This window comes from Oreochromis niloticus, linkage group LG14 (genome assembly GCF_001858045.2).
Source record: "Oreochromis niloticus isolate F11D_XX linkage group LG14, O_niloticus_UMD_NMBU, whole genome shotgun sequence".
In the NCBI taxonomy this organism is placed as follows: domain Eukaryota; kingdom Metazoa; phylum Chordata; class Actinopteri; order Cichliformes; family Cichlidae; genus Oreochromis; species Oreochromis niloticus.
Window position 1 is genome coordinate 26,097,431 of NC_031979.2, and position 22,292 is coordinate 26,119,722.

The 22,292-nt window shown below is 40.9% G+C and overlaps 1 protein-coding gene across 1 annotated transcript in view; it reads right to left on the bottom strand.

Annotated features, from left to right (window-relative positions):
* zgc:77784 (roundabout homolog 2) overlaps positions 1 to 22,083 on the bottom strand; it is a 63,692-nt gene extending 41,609 nt beyond the window's left edge. Inside the window, exons 1-2 of the mRNA XM_005459589.4 lie at positions 21,408 to 22,083; positions 10,693 to 11,019 (exon numbers count right to left, since the gene is read on the bottom strand). Coding sequence (XP_005459646.1) covers positions 10,693 to 11,019; positions 21,408 to 21,462 — 382 coding nt within the window. The 5' untranslated portion in view covers positions 21,463 to 22,083. The remainder of the gene's footprint in view (positions 1 to 10,692; positions 11,020 to 21,407) is intronic.
* Between the last annotated feature and the right edge of the window lie 209 nt (positions 22,084 to 22,292).

A 22,292-nucleotide genomic window follows, 5' to 3' on the forward strand; every position in this document is an offset into this window, starting at 1 on the left:
ACCTTCTCTGCCCATCTCTCTTTAACTCAGCCTGTATTGTAACGAAATTGTATTGAAAACAAAGAGGAAGTTTACCCTCTTTACCCACTGAAATCTTTTTTTTTTTTCCAATTTCTTTTTGTTTCATGCTACGAGATTTGAAGTGAGAAGCCTTTTGGAAATTAAGACTTCTGACCCCTTTGACATCATTAAATTTCTCATTTACCCTCAGTGATATACTAATTATTATTCACAGTCAAACAATGCGGTACAGAAGCTCTTTATGCATCCATGGACCAAAGATCTGCCACAAAGAAAAATACCCTCCAAAAAGTTCCCAACACGACAGTTGAGGAACTTCAGCAAAACCAAAAGCAAAGAAAGAAACACAATATTATATGTAGACCAAAGCTATCATATGTGTAGATACAATATATACATCGTGTTTAATATGAGGTATGGGCGCTTCTTGATGCATGCACTGTACAAGCTGGGTGGCTCTGTTGTCGCTCTTCATTCCTGGATGAGTGCAGCTTACAGCTGTGGATCATTGGTTGTGTCTGCCTCTTATTAGTGCACCAACCCAGCATCTTGGATAGGAAGCTTATAGGGACTAGCTTTGCTCTTGATCCAGAAAGGTCTGCATTTCTCTGCCAGTGTGGGCTGGGCACAGTATCCTGCTGCAGGGCATGGTCTGTGGCAGGTTGCAATCTAGTCATGATCATTATTTTTTTTAATTGTGCCGTTTGAATTTTGTTTTTGTGTTCCTTAACATGAATTTCCCAATTATTTTATGTCCCCTGAACATCAGTATATGCACTCACTAAAAGGCAAAAAAAGTCCACATTTAGTTTTTGGATGTTTGGTGGAGGAGTAAGCTCTCTTGCCTTTTATGCCTGTTATATAAGTTCAAGTCATAAGTTTTTTTTAACAAATGTGCAGTTCGGTCAAGTTTAGCTGTTAAACGTTTTGGTTAGATTTAGAAAAATAAAATAAGTTTTAATTTCATTTAAAACTTTTTTCCCTTGTTGCCATGCAATCATCTCTTGGTTGCTTCTGAAAAGCTGCTTCTGACACAAAATATATTTCCTATTGAAATACATTAAATTACTTATAAATTTGTTTTCTCTTACACAAAAAGTAACTATTCATGTCTATGAACCTGAAAAAAAAAGATTAATTTTTCATTTCACAAACTGCCGTGAGACCGAGCAGGAAGGGCACAAGTACAGGTTAGACCTTCGTACCTCTGTCCAGACAGATTTCCAATCATATCAAAGATGGTTTTCTCATGAAAATGAAGGCTCCAGCAAACAGCCCAAAGACAGATTTCAGCATCCAGCAGCTTTTTGTTTTCTTTTTCCCCACTCCTATGTGGTATTGACAATGCTGTCAAGTATTTTCTTTGGTATCAGCAATGACTTTGAAATACTGGCATCATGACAACCCTTGATCTGAGTCTGCTGCTTTAAAATGCAGTAAATTGAACAAATTCTGAGGCGTACGAGTGAGCTCATTTGTGCTCAATAAACAAATTACCAAACCCACCAATGACTAAAAGCAATCAGCGTGAACTGAAAACTACTCACAGAATATGTCTGGGTTTTCTAAGATATTAAAATGGATGGAGTATAACCAAAAACGATATTCCTTACAACAGTCTGTTCATCAAATAACCCTGAAGCTGCTCACTTGGCTGCCTATTTCAAATGCTTTGCAGAGCTGAAGGGCTAATTGAAAGTGCTGCATTATTTTTAGACTTCAGTCTGTAAGGCCTGGTTAGATAGGAGCGCCGAGGCCTTTGTTTCACTGCCACGGTGACTGAAGTGAAAAAGTTATGGGCAAGGAGCTAATCCCTGAACTGTACACATGCACACACACACACACAGACATGAGTTCACACAGAAAGCCCATGCACGTACACACCTTTAGCATTTAAGTCCCAGAGTCCCCAGGCACAGTCTCACAGAAAGTGGGACATTTGAGGGTCGAAACGAACGCCAGAGAGCAGAATTTCTGCCATCATTACCCCCAAACACTACAACACAAGCTCCAAAATGTTCTTTGAAGCTGTGTTCAAGTTAATGTGATCCTTCCCTGCTCCGACTTTAAAGGCTGCCATGCCAAACAGAGTTTCCCATGGATGTTTGTATGCAATGACGGTCCCAGCACGAAATCGACAAACTTCTTCAGAAACACAGACGAACCGCGTCTCCTGAGGGGCCGCTGTCCCTAATATAACTTCTCAGACATAATACGACTGGGTCTAGCAAGCAATCTTCCAAACCAGGCCCCGCACTCTCTCCTCTATCCATTCACACTGGGCTCAGACAAGCAGTGTGGTTACTGCAGGGCAGTTAAGAGCTGACCCTGCCTCTGCTGAGACAAATCCTCATATTCCCCAAGGCACTTTCTGTGAGCTTAAACAACAGCAAAGCAGACCTAAATGACTTTTGGTGGTATATTCTTTTATGTGCTGAGTATTCCAGGAGCGCCTGTTCATTTCAACTACTTTAATATTTCAGGGATATACAGATTAAGAGACTTAATCTCCCCAAAAATATTCATCACTTGATTTTTAAGTGATATTATAGACTTGAGCAGACGAGAGCTAAACACTGCAGAAAGGCCATCTGTTAATGTTTTTTTGGAAACATGAACAATAGCGATTAATCATATGAAAAGGTCTTTGTATTGCATATTGTATATGGATGACTAGCAGTCCATGGATTCTTTATATGCAGCGGCTGAAAAAAACAACACATGATGCGTGAGTGTGACAGACAGGAGAGTGGGGGGGAAAAATCTGCAGAGGTTTTGTGCAAAACATGAGGTGACAGCAAGTGTGGGAAGGAGACACAGTAGACAGCATGGGCCTTGACAGATGTGTGAACGCACAACTAGCTCTGTGTTTTCATGGCTGACAGGTAGGAGGGTGGACAGAGGGGTAAAAGGTCAGCAGCAAGCGCACATTTTGGAGAGTCGCAGACGACCCGCTGCTTGACTTCGATTGTTCTTTTATTCCGGAGAGCAGAAAACCCGTTAGGGAGGTGGTCTAATCCCATTGCTGTGATACTGCCCTGTCATAGCTAATGGAGACTTTGCCTACAGAGAAGAGAGATTGCTTTAATCCACCCATTGTCTGATGGTGTTGATGGGTGATGAGAAGGCACTCCAGGGCAAACAGCCATTATGACAAAGACTTGGTCATGAATCCTTCCATTTTCCAAAAATGCGATGCTGTTTCAATTACAAATCGGCACTGAGTGAAGACATTTTGCAATATTAGTAATCCCTGACAGGATTCATATAAATCATACCAGTGGTTCATATTTGCACAACTGCATATTAAAATTTAGGCTGACTGATTTCATGCACCAAAAAACAAATATTCTATAAACTGTATTCATCAGAGATAATACCTGCGCATTCTTTATGCTGAAAGGAAAACAGAAAGCAGGAGAAGCCAAGAAGCAAGCTGCAAACAGAACTTTGATTCCTTCATAATCCCTCATCAGGAGTAAGAGGAACATCTGGCTCTAAAGCCTTTTAAGCAAGTTTTATTTTTTATTTGTCCTACTTTATTCTAATCCTGGCACACCATGTGACTTTCTCCTTGCCGAGACAGCCAGACATTCACATTCATGATTTCTAAATAGGCACAACTACTACTTTCCCCCCCCCGCTTGTTTTTCTTTCTTTTTTTTAAGCAAAAAAAGCCGCTTTGGAAGAATAAGGGAATGGATTTCAGTCCACTCCTACCGTCTCATTATTCTGGTTTTTCAACAGGCAGGCAAGGCAGCCGGTTACTGGCAGCCCTACGGTGAAAAGAGAAGGAAAAAAGGCAGAATTATGACTGCTGTTGGCATTTCGCAGCTGTGCACGTTCCTTACTACAAGGTACTCTGGAAGAGAGCAGCAGCAGCTACACAAAAACTGTAACTTTTGGACCATAGGTGCAAAAAATGCATAGTATAGTATAAAACACATTACTTAAACAGCAAATTTGCAAATAGGAATAGTCCTGAAGACAGAACTCTAAATTTTTTGATAATTTTAAGGAATTATGGACAGATCTCATGGTTCAGTGAAGCCAGCAGTCATTTCTGCTACACTTTACATATTCATCTCTTTTGTGTGAATCAAGGCCACAACTTCAAGTGTTCTACTATAGAAACCTCTTTCTTAGAGTTTCTGTGGAAACATGAGCTCTGCAAAGAAAACCTGTTACATCTTAAAATGGCTGGCAGCTAATGTGATCATGCCTTTTTCTTCTACTGGAAAGCACTGCAACAACAACAATGGGGTAATGACCCAGAACAGAGTTTTCAAAAGGTGTCAAATTGAAAAGCTAAGTCTTTAATCTGAGGAAGGTGTACAATAAACAATAAGACATGAGATATCAACAGAAATAATAGTAAAGCCTTTGATCCTGATACTTACTTGTAATAAAATGCAGGAAGCACTTTAATCGTATATCCAAACGTCGGTTTTAGTAGTTCTAGTAGGGAAATCGTTTTAACATTTTAAGAGCACACCACTTATAGCTGATTCTCCAAATCATGTTGGAGAACATGCCTTCATTTCTGAGCCATCATTCACACCCTGCTTTTAAAATTAGAGGCTGAATAACGACCAGAACATACGTCAGTCATTTACTAGTTCATCTGTCTCACAATCCATTTTAATTCACAAGTTACTGCAACTAAATGTTACCTTGACCTTGAGCAATATTTTGGTGAATACCTACTGAGTGATCACTATGTGCAAGTTTGATTAGATTCTGACCAATGCTACAGGAGGAGTAGCAATTCTTATTAACTGTGGATGGATGGAGCCTCGACCAGATGAGCTAAACATGGAGAAAAATCTTTTTACTGATCAACTGATCAAAATAGGATCGAGATTAAAATTCATTATTAATGTTATTCATTAACATTAAAACACACAACACTAGTATGCTTTAACTAAGCATTAACAGCTTAGTTATAGAAAGGTTTTTTAACAAATGAAAAGCTGGAACAACGACACATTTCTAAGGAGATTTCAGCCTCGGTTTCAGAACTGCTACTGTTACAATTGTTGTTCGATAGTTTACAGACATTTGCTAGCATTAGTTTGTAACTGCTAGCATAGCCTGCTAAGATAGCTTCTTAGCACAGCTCACATAGAAACGTTTGTATCTCAGTGGAAATAAATTTCACTAATGTTGCTATGTTTTCCCCTCTAGTGGACATGTTTCAGTGCACTCTGTTTCTGTCCTATCAGTTGCAACCAGCCGCAGAATACTCATTTAGTCAGGTGGTCACATGTCTGCAAAATCTCAATATGAAAGTAAAGCCTACATCATTTTTCAGTTAAATTGCCATCCTGTAGCAACTACTCAGTATTTGTTGAGGAATTTCTGAATTTCTATTTCAAATTTGTACTCATAGTAGGGAATGTGAATTTCTGTGCATGTAGACAACAACGGATTTGCAATTTTCATTGGATTTTCACACTTCATGCCTACTTTACCCCATTCATTTGCAGATTGATGGCACACTGACTTGATGCACAAAAGTTGCTCCGAAGACAGCAACTGACTCCAGGTAATTGCACACCTGGTCCCAAACTTCAAAGCAATCATTTTGAAAGTAACAAGATCACAAGTTCATTGGCCACAACCACAGGCTTCAACCACCATCTTCCCTAATTTGACTGCAGAACAGATGGGCAAAATATCAGTCCCTGAAACATTTCAATCCAACCTTCAAACTAAACTATCTAAAGAGCATTACGCCAGGAAATAATTCAATTCAGTTATTCAATTTGTGACACTTTGGAAAGAAATGTTGCCCACATGAAATGCAAATTGGTGAGTGACAGCAAATTATTAGCTGTCTTTTCTATTATTTTACATGTTTTTGGCAGCCTTTAGTCTTTATTTGACCGTGCACAGCAGAGACTGACAGACAAGAGAGCAGGGAAATGACATGCAGTTAGAAGCCGCTAGGCCCTGAACCAGCAATTCTGTTCCTAAGGGCTTTTTAGCCCATGTGATATGTACTCTGCCACTGAGTCGCGCCCATAGTCAGCTCTCTTAACACATCCATGGTGTCCCCTGAGAAGAAGCATTGCATGAATAAAACCAACCACAGTGGAAAAAATGTGGAAAAATAATAAAATGGAAATGTGCTTCACCCCAGTGTCAGCAAACAAATACTTCTGTGAAAGAATTTAAATGTATCAGTGTGAATGAACAGAAAGATGAAACAATGGGCAAAATGTTAAGCATCTCTAATTTAGTTTTCTGTGATCAGCTAGAATTTAATTTGTAGCAGTGGTGCTCTGAAAAAATGTGGCTTACGTTCCAAAAATGTTTCCAAATATGATTCACGTGGGCTTCTACAAGTCTCCGGGCCCTACAGTTATCCATGACACCCTGCAGTTCAGAGGAATAAGAACAATTTGCCCAAGTAGTTCAAACAAAAGTATGGCATGTGGCTAGTGCACTGCAGATAAAAGTCTTAGTCATGCAGCCAAATGCATTATGCATCATTCACCGGCAATAAATGAGTAATTAATGTGGTGAAAACCAGGTTAGTGTCAGCACTCCTGCTCCCTGTTCTGAGCTGCAGCATTCACACAGATGCATCAGTATTCATTTCTGCTCAGTGGGAGGTTTAAGCTCTTCCTCCTCCCACCTGTTGTCTCTCAGACTCCTGCCACCGAGCCACAACCGACACACATTTCTGCAAGGCCACCAGCTTAAAACTAGCCTCTCATTAACACTGCAGACTCCCCCCGCCCCCGATGCCAGTGCTAATTGGGTCACTATTTACCCCACAGTCAGCACAACCTCACACAGAGGGGAGGGGGAATCCAAGACCACCATCATGCTGTCCTAGCATATGCCCTGGTAGGCTGCAGGCACTGAGATTAGAGCAAAACAGGCACTTATTAATACTGTTAGTCACTCGGTGCCTGCAGGTGAATCATCCCTTCACCAGTATGACTGCACTGTAATCAGCAGCACACAAAGCTACATTTATTATCAACAACTCAAAAGAGGCAATATGACAGCCTTATATCTCCTCCCAGCTTGGATATCTGCATTACTTCAGACACTTATGGTTGTCAATATGCAGGATATCTGAGGAGGCTGTCCCTATTTTTGGACCCAAGCCACAGATGAGGTCAGCCAGCCGTGAGCGCTCACACACACACTGCCAGAAAAGAAGCCTCAGTATGGTGGCAGATAAGGCCTTGCTCAAATTGCTGTTTTGTGTTTTTTAACGAGGACAATTCGACCTTGCTAATCTGTTAGGCTCCTTCCCCTAATCAACCCACTGACTAATCCATTTCCTCGTGCCAAAGAGAGCTGCAGTTCAGCCCAGGGCCGAGTCACGCCGGCGCGACGAGGAGAGGGGAAGACAATGGCACGTGTCCTGGACGGGGGAGAAAAAATAACAGACACGGCTCCATGAGGGAGTCTTTTTTTCTACTTCAGTGCACTTCCACCAACAGATGAGGAAGCTCACACTCTGTACTGCTCAGCAGCAAGCAAACAAATAACAAAGCTTTAAAGGCATGCTCTCCTGATCTTGTTTGTACACACTGAGAGGTGACTCTGAGGTGAGGAGATGGTAATCTAACTGCCACAGAGAAGTCCAGTACAGCCGACATAAACATTCATCAGTGCAGCCCCAACAGAAAAGATGAGTAATGCCTTATCTTCAGTGTCGGCTGTAAAAATCCTCATATTTCACTACTTCTGATTGCTCAAATATGAGGAGTTTGACGAAATGACATTTGAAGACGTGAACTTAGATTTAGGAAATTATAATGGGGAATTTTCTGGCATTTCCTTTACTAAATGTTAAATCCATTAAGACAGAAAATCACAGAGAAAGTAATTAGCAAATAATGACTATCTGCATTTTTTATTTTTTTGGCTCAGGTTTTCCTTAAGTAGTTTGTAGACTTGAACTATAGCAACATAATGATCTCATTTTATCAAAGCATAATTTATGTCAGCCTGGCATTATTTCCTAAAATTTGGCTCCATGGGTCATGCTGGGTGTGTGCTTGCTTGCAATTAGCAAAATGGCTAATCAGCGCTGCTAATTTCAGTGTTACTTTCAGTCACAATTGTTTGAGAAGCTGCGGGGACCTTGCACTTTGAAGACCAACAGAAGCACAATACAAAGCCACGTTACAGGAACCATGCCAGGCTGAAATCAGCTACAAACAGCCTTTATAACAGTGTTTATCAACCTAGAAATGCTTCATTAAGAGACTAACTTTAGGACGTACCAATTTCTCTAATTCTATCACATACAATTATAATGTTTTTTACACATAATCATACGTATTGTAATGTATTTTTTGGATTAATTCCTCTATATGGTGAGGTCTCACTAAAAAAGAGAAAAGTGATGACCTCCTTGATGGTTCTGGGTGCTTCGGCTCTCCAACAAAAGTCTCATTCACAGTAATCTGTAGACACAATAGTGTCAGCGTATAAGAAACATGGCAAACATACAACCATGCATCTCCTGAACAGTTACATTCATCTCCACAAGTGAGCGGATAATTGCACTTTTTTGTAATTTTGGCCTCCGACAACAACTACACTGTTCTAAACTAAACAATCAAGATCTGATTGAAGCGCAAACTTTCAACTTTGATTCAAGTGATTTAAAAAAAAATCTTTTGCTTTTCAGAGACTCAAAAGTAACTGCACAAACTAAAAAAAATGTAAAATATAATGGTTGTTCTTAATCTCGGATGAAGGTCATTTGCAGTCATTGACTGCCTGAAATTATGAACCCATGGCCATCACCAAATCCTGTGTTTCCTCCATTGAGTTGGAGGAAATGCTTTTTCTGCAGCTGCCTTCAGTTGTTGCCATCGGCCTTCAGTTTTATCTTCAGTAACTGAAAAGAATACTGATGATTAAAGATCAGGTGACTCGCTTGAAAAATACCCACTTTCTTCGCCCTGAGACATTCACGGGTTACTCCTGCAGTATTTTTTTGGTTATTATCCATTTGCACTGTGAAAAACTCTCCAATCACTTTTGCAGCATTTGGCTGAATCTGAGTAGAGAGTATATCCCTGTACACTACAGAATTCATCCTGCTGCTTCTATCAGCAGTCACAACATCCATAAACACCAGTGACTCGGGTCCACTGGGAGCCATACATGCCCGTGCAGTCACGTCTCCCCCACCATGTTTGACAGATGATGCGGTATGCTTCGCATAATGAGCCGTTTGCCTCCTTCATGCTTTTCTCTTCCCATCATTCAGGTACAAGTTTATCTTGGCTTCAGGTGTCCAAAGATTTGTTGCAGAAATGTGCAGGCTCTTTTAAATGTTTAGATGTTTGCCTTCTGGTGTGGGTCAACTGAGCATTTTTCAAAAGAATATGTCTTAAAGAGTGCTTGACGTGTGGAGCTGGAAATTCACAGTGCTCATTATAAATGTTCAATCTTTGGAGCACAGAATTTTTTGCTCAACTTGGAGATCAAACAGGAAAAATTCTAAAAATTCGCCGATTTGCGATGGAATGATACAGCTTTTAGAACAACATATTTCTTCAGGACAATGCTGAAATGCAGATCACAACAGCGTGGCTTCGTAAAGATGAACTTACCTGCCTGCAGTCCAGGCGGAAAACATTTTACACATCATGAAATGAAAAATACAATAAAGAAAAACCATAACTGCTGAGCAGCTAGAATCCTGTATGAGACAAGAACCAGGCAACATTCCTCTCCCAAACGGTCTTTTCAGTTCATAGATATTCAGCTTTGATGAAACATGTTGCTACTATCAAATAAAACATTTGCTAATATTTTTTGAAGGCACATTTTTCACCGATAACTGCACTGATAAAAACAAATTTTATGCAGTTATGCAGAAACTGTGCAAGCTGCAGCTACAACAATCAGTCAAAGATGGGTGTTGTTCTGCAGATGAGTACGGAGTAAGGGAACTGAAGCTTATAAACAAATAATCTTCATCAGCTGCAGTGGGTGACTGAGATTGCCCTCTTTTTAGCAAATGTGTAATAAACAGTTTTCCATCTGTGGAGATTATGGTCGACACAATAGTGCAGAATGGAGCCACAGATGTTTGATTAAAGCTGAAATAAGTCCAACATTATAAGTTATAAGGGTCAAGTTTCTTGTGAAATCAGGTAGTGTCACAAACTCCACTAACTATGGTCAGCATCCGCACCCATTACATTATATACCACAGTTTCACTTCAAAAAACCGAAATCATTTTCATGTGTTGTGTATTGTTATATCTTAATATTTATGTTTAGTAGCTAAGCTGCTTAATGTGGCACAAAATGATTGCATGACTGCCTCTTCTAAACATGCAATTAAACAACTAACACACACAGACTTGAAGACAAATTGCATCACTGTTGCCAAAGTAGCCAAAAAATAAGGACGAATCCACAGGCCATTACTTATCACTGATTTTACCTACACCTCAATATTTTTAGAAGTTCCTTCCTACTATCTGTGTGTTTCATGTCATTATTTTTAAGCACGGCCACTTCTCCAGTGAACCTCCATAAAGCTGGCAGGCAGCTGCAAAAAGATCTGGGACACAACTGTGAGGCATCTGTGTACACATAACATACACATCAAGATATAGTGCAAAAGGAAAAACAAAGACTGTTAGCACGATGATCAATAACACAGGGCCTTACCGGCAACTTCCAGTGAAGCGTTGCGACTAATGGCCTCTCCCAGGTAGTTGCGGGCCACACAGGTGTAAACGCCCTCGTCTGGTTTGCTCCGTCGGCCGTGCACGATGCGCAAGAAGAAAAGGGAGCCGCTGGGCAGGAGCATGCGGTGAGAACGCGGGTCATCCTTGTCTGTCTCCACACGTTCACCATCTTTATACCACTCTATGCTGGGGATGGGGCGGCCCTCTGCCTTGCAGTTGAGGGTGGCAGGCTCCCCCTTGGAGACAATCAAATCCGAGGGGTCCTCCGCAATCCGCGGCGGGCTGTCTTCAAAACGCGGCCGAGACCCTGTGAAGCCGAGATGAAGGTGAGATGTTATCTATCGGGATGACCTGCTGTCATTCATGAAAACAGTTTCTTTGTGAGGGGACAGACAAAAGCGAAACCTTTTTGAAAGGAGAGAAAAATCTTCTTTCGGAGATGCTGGATAAATTTGTGTGGTGAAGGGGAAAATCATCAGTAATCTCTGTTTGAAGTTCAAAGTAAGATGCTACATTTTCCCACAACAACAACAACCTGTGCCTTTTAGATAAATAAATCAATTTGACATCTATTTGCTCTTTCTATATTCTCTAAACAGCAGGACGCAGTGTACATACGCTGCAGAGAAAGCCACCGGCAAAGCCACCGGCAGCACAGAGGATTCAATCAGCCATATGATATGGTAATAGCCAATCTCTGTGTCAGGCAGGATAGTTGTAGAGATGATAGCTGGCTGAACGCTGAGTATAAGACAAGGTCTTTGCATTTGAAGGAAAAAAAAAAGTTGAAGGAAGAAGCTACGCAGAGTGACATACGTAGATAACTCCCATATCCCCGTCTCTCTGGGGGATCCATTACTATCTTCGCTCGGTTGTGAGAGAAAGTCCCACTTCTTCAGGACCCAAGGTAAGCTTTTAGACCACGACCAAATGTCTCTAACAATGTGCTTCGTTTTAAAAAATGAATAATTCAAAAGACTGCCGCTTTTAGTTTGGTTCTGAGGAGCAGATGGTCTGCCGCTCAAGTTCCCCCAACCAAAAAAAAAAGACAGAAAGAAAGAGAGAAAATGAAATGGTCACTGTGCCACTGATTATTGTGCTGCTCTTTCTGAGGACTTATTCTTAGCACATAATCTACACTGCATGGAAATCCTCCATTATCATTGGAGAGGAACAGACAGGAGTAACCTAATGACACACATGCTGCTGCTACATTACACTTAAATCAGGAGGCTTCAGGATAAATCCTCACTTTTTAGCTATAAGCAGATTTATGGTTATGTTTTTTCATAGGCAGAAGTCGCTGTTATGGCACAAACCTGAAGTAAACATCTAAAGCGCGATCTGAGCACTCACAGCACCAGGGTCACAAACCAGGACAGCTCACAACACTAATGCAGGCTTGTGGATGAATGCTAGCAGAGCCATTAAAATAAGATATGGCACCTTTACTGATGCGAAAACACACTTTGTTTACATATATTATATTGTTATATTATACACAGGATAATATATATTATATTGAAACTGAGACATTGGAACAACATTTGATAAAGGGAGGATCTGCAGCCCAGCGATGTCCTGGTGTTGAACCTTGTTTGTAAGCACATAAAGGATTTCTAATCCCAGATCATGTAATACAGTTACATCACTCTGTGCTCACTTCCTCTTGAGTGATAACTGGATTTTATTTTTTTTTTAAAAAAGCACTATATATACATGTACTTGAGAGAGACCAGACTTCTTAAAAGAGGTCCCAGGAGCTCAGTGCTGCATTTCAACTGAGGTGGAAATATAAATCATAAAATAAAGGTCAAAGCAGTAAAAGGCCAAGCTCTACTGCTGAGGCACTTTTAATGAGTAACTCTTGTTTTAAAAAAAAAGCAAAACAAAACACTTAAACTGGCACCGCGTAGTGCAAGCGTATTTGAATAGATTCCTTCCACCTTTTCAAATCCACATCCACGGGTTCAGGTGCATGTTGCATTGATGACAAGATGGTGCCTCAGTTATTTGAACACGAGTTGCTCAGTAGTGCATATATCAAAAAATAAATGCCAAGCTTCCTCCGTGTTCCTCACGCTTCCGTAATTTTGGGCCCATAGAGCACAGCATCTCTCCGACTCAAGCTGGTAGAGCGTACGTACGACTGAAACGACAGGCCAGATTTCCAGCATTATGGAAACAATGGATCACATTCTGATCAGATTAGAGCCATTTCAAAGGATTTGAGCCACATACATATAAAGAAAAAAGAACGGCATAAAAAAAACTTTAATGGGATCATCACATTGATTTATTGATGTGTCCACTGGCCACAAAGCATAGCATAGCCTCTTGTTTGTGTTTCCTGGAAGCCTGGTTTCATATTCAGTATCTCCATGACTTCACCATGACATCATTAGGACATCAGCATGATTTTTTTTAAGACTTGACAACCTCATATATGCTGCAAGTGAGTCATCAAGCTCATCATCCATAAATTTAGTGAAATGAACTATTAAATTCTACTATTTACTGTTCAATTATTGTTGAAGGCAAATCTTTAATAAAAGACAGACCTTCAATTTAAATCACTGATGAAACGTGGACGAATGAACTCTGTGCACTTTCAAAGCAAACTCAAACTGTATTAGAGAGAGCAAAGAAAATGACATCTGATGTTGGTATATACAACCTTAACATGTTATTACTTTATAGTTACGACGAGTAACTCTTAATAACAAACAAACAAAATTCACTTGATGAACACAAGTCAAAACATCCTTTATGCTCCGTTTTTGTTCACCACCTCAGGAGTGAAATCGTGCTCTGGCTCGTTAGCTACAAGATGCCCCATTTTGTTCTGCAGCTAGTTGCTAGCAGCATCAATCTTCAGTACAGCACTTGGCAGGTTTATGAAAAAGAGCGTTTTTGGTAAAAACTGTTGGCTGATATGAACCGTACGACACTGTGGACTGGAGAGCTAAACAATGAGCTGAAAATGTAGAGAGGAAGTGTGCTGTTGGCTGGTGATTCTCAGTGGGTTTCTCACTAAGAGTGACCCTTTTACACATCCACTCTTCACATCAATAATATATCGGTGCAGCTTTAATGCTTTCTTTAATGCAATTTGAGTGGAACACATTTTTTCCTCCGTGGGACACGCTTATGTGTATTATATTTGTCATTTTGAGGGATCGTGGCATGGGAACAGATGCACATGGGACCTCTCTTGCAGAGGACATTTTGATGTTGAATGGATGCCCTATGTATTTCTAATTTTGTGTTCAAGACAAAGTTCCTTCAGGGCGATGAAGTCTCATCTAATATTATCTTAACTAAATAAAGCTTTGCTAATAAAAACAAACTCTTGAAGCCGTTTATTTCTATGAATATCTACAATTATTTCTCCAAGAAGAATAGATAAAAAGTCAGATTAATACAGACAAATGACATTATGTATACTTACAGTAATACCAGCTAATCTCAGCGATTACCTCATCATTTCGCCTACTGCATAAAGCCATCTGTCTGCCATTAATAATGCTATCAACTGTTAACAAGGGGTCATTTTAATCCCTTTATTGTGAGTGTATAATACCGTAGTTAAAGCTCTCTGTTCTGCAATGTTGAGCTGTCCTTGTACTCACTGTGCCCTCGTCCCATTCACTTGATTTGAATAGCACAAATGTCACTGTGACAAATCTTTGTGTCTTCGTTTTCTCATATTTGAATTGGATACTTTTCCAAATCCTGAAAGCAAATTCAGTGCTTACATTTTGGGAGACTCAGCCCAGCTGTGTCTTAAAGTGCATTAGAGGCAACGTTTTCCAACCAAATAGCCAGCTTTGGTATTATTAATAAGAGTCAACGGGCACTTACTACAGCTAACAGAATCAGCGTGGCACCATGCTGATGTGTTACAGACAAAATAGTCTTGTCAAAGCAGAAAAATAACAGCAAAACAGCTTCAGGTGACCAAAGTGACAAGCAGCAACCTGCTCCTGCGACAAGTGTGCAATCAGTGAAAAGCCTACGCCGCTATGAGCATGACAGCAGCACATTTTCTTTGTGAGAAAGAATATTTTCACAGCAATGCTTGCCTCGTGACAAGAAGATTGCGGTGCGGTGGTTGAAAGCACCTTTCGGCAAAAAAGAAACTCTGTCAACCTGTTTGTGTCGTGGAAAAATAAATGTCACCGCTGATAATGGGGACCTCAGAGAAAGTATGTTTTTAGTCGGATCATAAACACGGCCCATTAGAGCCCGCGGGTCCTCGGAGATCTCTGAGTGCATAGGGGAATTTAGAGTGTGACTTGATTTGTGTGAAAAATTTTAATTTGGCGCATCCTGGTGTGAAATGACTTAATTTAAAAGAGATGAACAAGTTAGGAAGTGCACTGGCTAAGCAAGCTGTACGGCAGAGTTTCAAAATAAGCCCAGAAAATGCAAAGCTTTGACTTGAGTCTGTTGCAGCATTTAGTGCACAGACTCACATTTATGAGAGCAGCTATTTTAAAAAACCGAGGGTTAAAGCTCTCAGCAGAAAGTACAGCTAAAATCAACAGGACATCGGCAGATATGAGCACCACACTGGTGAAATATCCAATTTAACGTGCGTGTTGATCCAGCAACCCTCAATTGTAAGTTAAAGCAGAAAACAAAACCTTGTTCGGCCCCCTGTAGCGACTAAACATGTTTCATCGCTGTGCTGCGGCGTCAGAGCGGACGAATCAATGAGAAGCTTTTAAACATGTTAACTTCTGCAAGCGTGAGGGGCAATGCAGAGGCAAGTTGAGCCATAAGAGTGAATGGCAGTCAACCTTGAGCTGACGTCCAATATGAAGGGAGCTTTATTTAAGCGAGAGTGTGCCGCCCCCCTGCAAGGTTATCACACTCTGGAACACTCTCAAGGCTAAGCGGTAAACACACGAATGTATCAGAGCAAGAGGTGATTTACAGAGAGAAATGCAGTCAATTCCATCTGATACATGTTTACACTTCAACATGAAAAGAGATATTTTCTCTCTTAAATGAAACACTTCAATAAATATTGGCTGTATCAATATCCTTATGGTAATTTATTTATAATCAGCTCTTAAAACTATTGAAAAGGCTGCCTATTTACACTTAGGGTTCAATATTCAGTCTTAGTTTTGTTATTTAAAAAAAAAGATTTTGTTTTTGCATAAAAGTTGATTGCACTTATTTACTGCCTGTAGAAAGTAATTTGTTTCACTACTCGTGACATTATCTTGGCATTATGAATGCAGTGCCATGGAAGTCTCAGACACTTTGATGTTATATATGCCCACGGATCAGCACGAATCCATTCAAAATTGATCCTTCTTTAAAAACACCACAAACCAACAGCAAAGTCAGCAAAAACAAGCCCACAAACCTACCACCACTCATGTTAAACCAGGTGTGGTGCCGTAAGCCGGTTCATCGTAGCTTTTGTTACCCTTTCAAAAACCAAGCTTCGGGTGATGGCACTGGCACACTCAAATGTGGAGCATCACTTTGCATCGGGGGTTTTCTGTCAGTAGCTCGGTGTTTGGGAAGCTTTGATGCTGTTTTTGCAGAAGTGGATGGTGGATTACAGCCTGGCTTTTTCGTCCACACATGAACAGCTTTTGAAAAAGCTCCGTAAAATGAAGATTTCTGTGTTTGCATGTGGATGACGGCAACAAAGATTTTGTCTCGCAATGTCAGAGGTGCGCACATTTATCTCACTGTGCGTCATGTTATTGCTTGGATGAGAAGATTTTCTTTAGTGATGGAGAAAATCTTGAGACACTGCAGACTGGTGTTGCTCTAGGAAGAGAGCGTGGATGTCAGTGTGTTTCCGCTGATAAGTCTCTGAGTCCATGTTTTCTTGTGTTTTAGAATTTTAATTTATCTAGTGTAGCACTGAGGCACATTCACCCTCCCGTTGATCCAAATGTAAGACTCGCTTTGGAATCTATGCACCATTTTTGTTCACCTTATTACTTCCCCCACCCCAGGCTTCTGGCCTATAAAAACAACCTGTATATGTGGAAAAAGTCCGAGTACAGTCTGTAATGTTTGTACCTTTGCACAGAAAATTAAAGGCTACGTGCATGTGTGTGTACACATAAAGGCACATTAGGTTTTTATCATGCTGGAGAGGTCTGAGCATCTCTGCTAAAACTGCTTCCCTAGTAACCAGGCAGAAAATGGATGGAGTAAATGTAATGTGATTACTTAATTTAGGAGCAGTGTTGCCTGACATTAGTGCATTAAACAGAAATGTAATGCCATTACTGACGTATTACAAAGTAACACTGCTGAGAGTGGATCTTAAAGCTTTGTTTTCCTGAAAAAGTCAGCCCGGTGCAGCTGCAAAACATTTACGAGACATGTATGCACTGACCTGAAACCTGAACCCTTCAGTTTGTCACTGTTAATCTCATTTCTACCTTAAGTAAATATGATAAAACAGGCTAATTTTAGCAATAAGCACAATAGCACCATACATTCAAGTAACCTGGTTTTACTTGAGCAGCGGGAAATTCTTGGTGTTAGCAGTATAGCCCACATGCTTCAAGCGTTATGTCGTGCGTTCGGAGACGCTCCTCGTCTGCCTTGGTTGTAACGAGTGGTTATTTGACTTACTGTTGTCTTCCCAGCAGCTCAAAGCAGTCTGGCCATTCTCTTCTGACCTCTAACATCAATAAGGCATTTTCACCCAGAGAAGTGCCGCTCGCTGGATATTTTCTCTTTTTCTGACCATTCTCTGTAAACCCTCGAGACGGTTGCTTCTGAAATACTCAGACCAGCATGTCTGGCACCAAGAAACATGCCACCTTCAAAGTCACTTAAATCACATTTCTTCCCCATTCTGATCGTTTGATAGTTGGGATTTTCTCTTTACCTTACAATATAAAGTGCCTTGAGGTGACTGTTGTCGAACTATACTGCAGGACATCTTAAGCTGTGCCTCAATGCACAGTTTCTACCATGTGACTGACTGATTGGATATTTATACTACTGAGCAGTTAAACAGATGTACCTAAAAGAGTGGTTTGTGAGTGTTATCATGTCCGTGATGGTATCTGCAACACACAACATAAATTCATGCAGGATTTTTTTGTTTTCTTTTCAGTGGTGTTAAAAAAATCTAAGCAGATTTAGAGCTGATACAGATTTAACTCGTTATGAACTGATGATCCGTGATGAATCATCCACGATGATTGGATGGAATAATTGTAGTAACTGCAACTGATGTGTGGGAATTTTCCCTTTTATACACAAAGAAAAAGAAAAAACAAAAAACCGAGAAAGAAATCCAGAGAAAGCGTGCAACCACAGTTTAATGAAAGCTCATTAATGCCACAGGCAGATCTGATAGACAAGTTATTGCATTGGTCCTAATTCTCTCTCTCTGACACACGCCCACATGTTTGCTCATGGCGTCTCCTACATCTCTGCCTCATCTAACACGCAAAGTAAGCCGGGTAGGAGCTGAGAGGGAGATCAAGATTGCATTTTACAAGCTGGTTATTCGGGCTATATCTGGCGTTTCTTGGCTCTTAGCTGTGGTGTTTCATTAGGCTGGAGGCTGCTTTCATTAATTAGTATTTACAAATATTAACCCCGCATCCTCCCCAGCGGCAGAAGTGTACTGCAGTCATGCTAATGTGTGAAAACAACAGAGACACCGAGGGGACGTCCTGTTTTGCTTCATATCTCAGAGCCTTTTATCAACACCCAGGCTCGGAGTTAAACACACACACACACACACACACACACGAAAACACCTGGACCTGTCTCAGCTCACAGCTTCATATCTGGCGGAAAAAACAAAAACAGAAACACAACCAACAACAAGCTGCAGAAAGCTCAGAGGCGAACTTTACACGTAAGTTAAAGTGAGACAGCAGCAGAAGGCTGGCAGCTTGTTGTTGGGGCTCGTGGCTGTCTGCTGAAATTCACTCATGTCTTTTTCTTTTCTTTTTTTTTCATTTCAATTCATTTACATACTTAAAAGGCCCAAAAACATTCAAGGAGTTCTTGTGACATTGCCAAGTAATCTCTGCGGGAGGGTGATAACATGTCACAGCAGACTACATTTCAAAGCCGAGGAGTCGGGTTTGATTTTCTTCTGGCATCAGACTGAGAACTGAAGCCTTTGTTTAGCAACCGTCCTCCTCTTCCATCATCTAAACTCTAAATGATGTCATCAGCCACTGTACCAGAAGTGGGACATCATCAGCATCCGGCAACATGACTCGAGGCTGTGGCACATTAGACGACTACCTCCCCTCTGCACCGGTTTCATCATCTGTGTTCCTTTTATCAAGAAGTACTGTAGGAAGCTTTAGTCAGCCCTGAGCCATATTTGTCGCTAAGTAATGACCGCAGGGATCGGAGCGGACACAAATCACCAGCTAAGGATTGTTTAGCATCGATTAGTTCTGCAGCAAGCACCACAACAGCTGAGTCTGAATACAGCTCAAGATAACAGAAATTTCAATGAGACTTATTGAAGTCTATTAATTGAGGTTCGGTTTGCATGTCTGCGCAAGAGGCGAGCTGCTGGGCTGAATTACATGCACATTGTGAGGCAGGCCATTGTTGTTCGCAATCACACGGAGGCTTTGTGAAAAACTGCTAGGCTGTGTGTACCGGTGGTGTTTTTGTCTCAGCGCGGTTCAAGCAGGAGTCATGAAGCCTGTTCGGATCCTCTTCACGAGTGCTTTTATGAAAATACATATGGGAACACGCTGTATCGTAGAGGCGGGACAAGAGGAAATACCCACTCCAGATCAATAGATGTGGGCAGATGGTGTGGGTGTTGAGAAGTACCTTTAATGTTCAGAGGTGGTTCCAGTTTATAATAATGAAGCAATGTGGGTTGCAAGCAAAGTTACTGGGGTCAAAGAGCTCAGGGTTTGAAGCAAAATTTTTAGTTTATGACTGAAGACATTGTAAAATAGAGCTGCACTTGGTTTTATGGCCCAAAACTTTAACATTTACCAGCAATGCGAGTAAAACCCCCGGGTGCTATAACTTGCCAGCAAAAACAAGCGTGCAAGCACAGTTCAGCAGAAGACAAATCTTTTAGCCCCAGAGTTGGTCAGAACTAAACAAAACAACAGGTGATTAGTTAAAAATGTGTAGACAGGTGAGTGGTTGCCATAAGTGGCGAGGTGAAATTGGTTGCAAAGAGGAATCTAGTGCTTGCATGGAAGGTGACAACTTGTTTGCAAACAGTCACCAACCAAGAAACGGAAAACATTTGCCTTCAAAGACAGTCTTTGCAAATAAGTTGGCTTCTTCCATGCTAACTAATGAATGCGGCTGTTTGCTAGTGACCAAAGCAATTGCTTAACCTTCAGCAACCAATCACCAACCAGTAAGGGAATACGTATTTTTCTTCTTCTTTTTTTTGTAACTGGTTGCCAACCAGTCTCTAGGCCTGTGATGTCATAATGATTCAAATAGATGTTGCAAACCAAATTGAATGTGTTACTTTAAAGGCTTAATAATCATTTTTGTCAAAAAAGCAACAAAAAGCTTCCTGTGAAGCATTTTCTCTGCACCTAATTTTGGGGATATGTGTGGACATTGTTGCAGCTTTAAACAAGGGTTTTAAATGTTTCCATCATTAACTCTAAAAGTTTTCTGAGGACTGTTTTCAGGATTAACCGTCTTTGAGTCCAGTTATTAAATCTAATATAATCCTGAATAACATCTGTGTCACAAGCTGTCACTCAAGCCATCAAGTAAACTATGCGACAAAAAGTTCTACAGCAGTACCAATAGATCCTTTTGGAGGTACAGTTTAAATAATTCCAGAACTGTCTGTGTAATTTTTTTTAATCTTTTAAAAACTCTAAAATATCAGTGTTTCCACTGGCTGTGCAAATCCAGTATTAATGAGGCTTTGGTCTAAAATGTAAATACATCATTTAATCATGAGAGATTTATTTCCTTTCATGTCTGAGTCAAAATTTATTTTCCTTAACATTTAAAAAATTGAGCCCCATTGAGAATGAAAAAAACAAAACAAAACATCTGCACTCTCATGAATTGTTTTTTTTTCTGAGCCCTGCTTTTATTTATGCTTTGGATTAAGGCTTGGAAATTTAAGCTGTTACTAGAGCAACGGTTAAAATATAATCCTTTTGTCAAAGGTAATCAAAAATGATCTTTTAAAAGCATCTTTGGTAATATGTGTGCGCCTCTATAAGCACGCCTGGAGGGTGGTGGCTTGTCAGGCTATTGCACTACCCCTCACCATTTCTGCGCTCACAGCTGGATTAAAAGTGAGAGTTTAATGGTTTCGCTTTTGCCTGAGTGGAGCTTCTTTTGACCTCTGCTGTGGTCTAATGGTTTCGCTGTGTGGCCACTTCAGGGACCAAGGGGACACTGAGAACATGAGTCTTGCTGGCATTCATCGGTGGTATTAAAATAAATAAATAAAAATGAATGCACATGTGACATTTCCAGTTTAAAATCCATCTGTTGTTGGGGAGGACGTGTTCAGTTCCCACAGCTGTAGGGGTGTTTGAAATGAAGCTAAACACAACATCTACATCCATCTGGAGGGACAGAAAACACGATAAGACAAGCCAAGCACAACTAGGAGGCAGTCACGCCATATGGGCTGTTAGTGCGCGTGCACGTGTGTGAGAGAGAAAGAGCCAGTTATACGAGACTTTTGTAGAATTGAAATCGTTTTACCTGAAGAAACGCTGACGAAGGAGACAGTCACAAGTAGTAAATTGGCAACGTTCATCTCCTCCCTCTCCCGGTGCCAAATCCGCCGGAGTCTGCAGCTCTCTTGACGGACCGCTCAGCGTCAAAATGATCAGTTAAACCAAAACTCCAGTCATGGGAAAAAAGGGGGAAAAAGAAAAGAAAAGAAAAAAAAACGGATTTTACTAAAGAAAACTAGCCGAGCTGATGGATTTGAAAACGAAGTCTCAGCTGGAATATTCAAACGTTTGAGATCAGCCCGAAAAAAACTTTGATGTCACTCCCAGAAACCCATGACAGCAGCAGGATCAGCATCAGCATCAGCACCGCCCGGCAGGAGGAACCTAATAACAAAACTCAGCAGCATCACTTCTTAGTGTCCGCATGGTCGCTCACACGCACAGCGACTTCTTCCTAAGATGCCCCCTCTGCTGCTGCCGAAAACAAAACAAAAAAATAAAAAAAAATAAAATAAAATAAAAAAGAGGGGGTGGGGGGGTTAACTATATTTAGCCCGGTCATAAATAAAACAATTCCTCTCCTCTTCCTCTGCTCTGAGTCGGGCACTTGCGGGTTGCAGCGTCAGTTTGAGCGAATATGAAGCGCTGATCATGCCGAGCCGAGCTGCGCACTCCCAGATCCGCAACAATCCTCGCCAACCTCCAGGAGTCTGTGTTTTAAAGAGACAGACACGACATCTGCGCTCTCAAAGTGTCCTCACAGGACGGGAGCGAGAAATAAAACTTGCAGAAGGGGCACAGCTGCTGGTCTTCTTATGAACTGTGGTAGTATAAGCGTCAGTGTGGAAGTCACTTTTATTAGAAATGATACTTGTGTTTGAGGTAAAGGGTGTGTTTTTAATGTCTATAT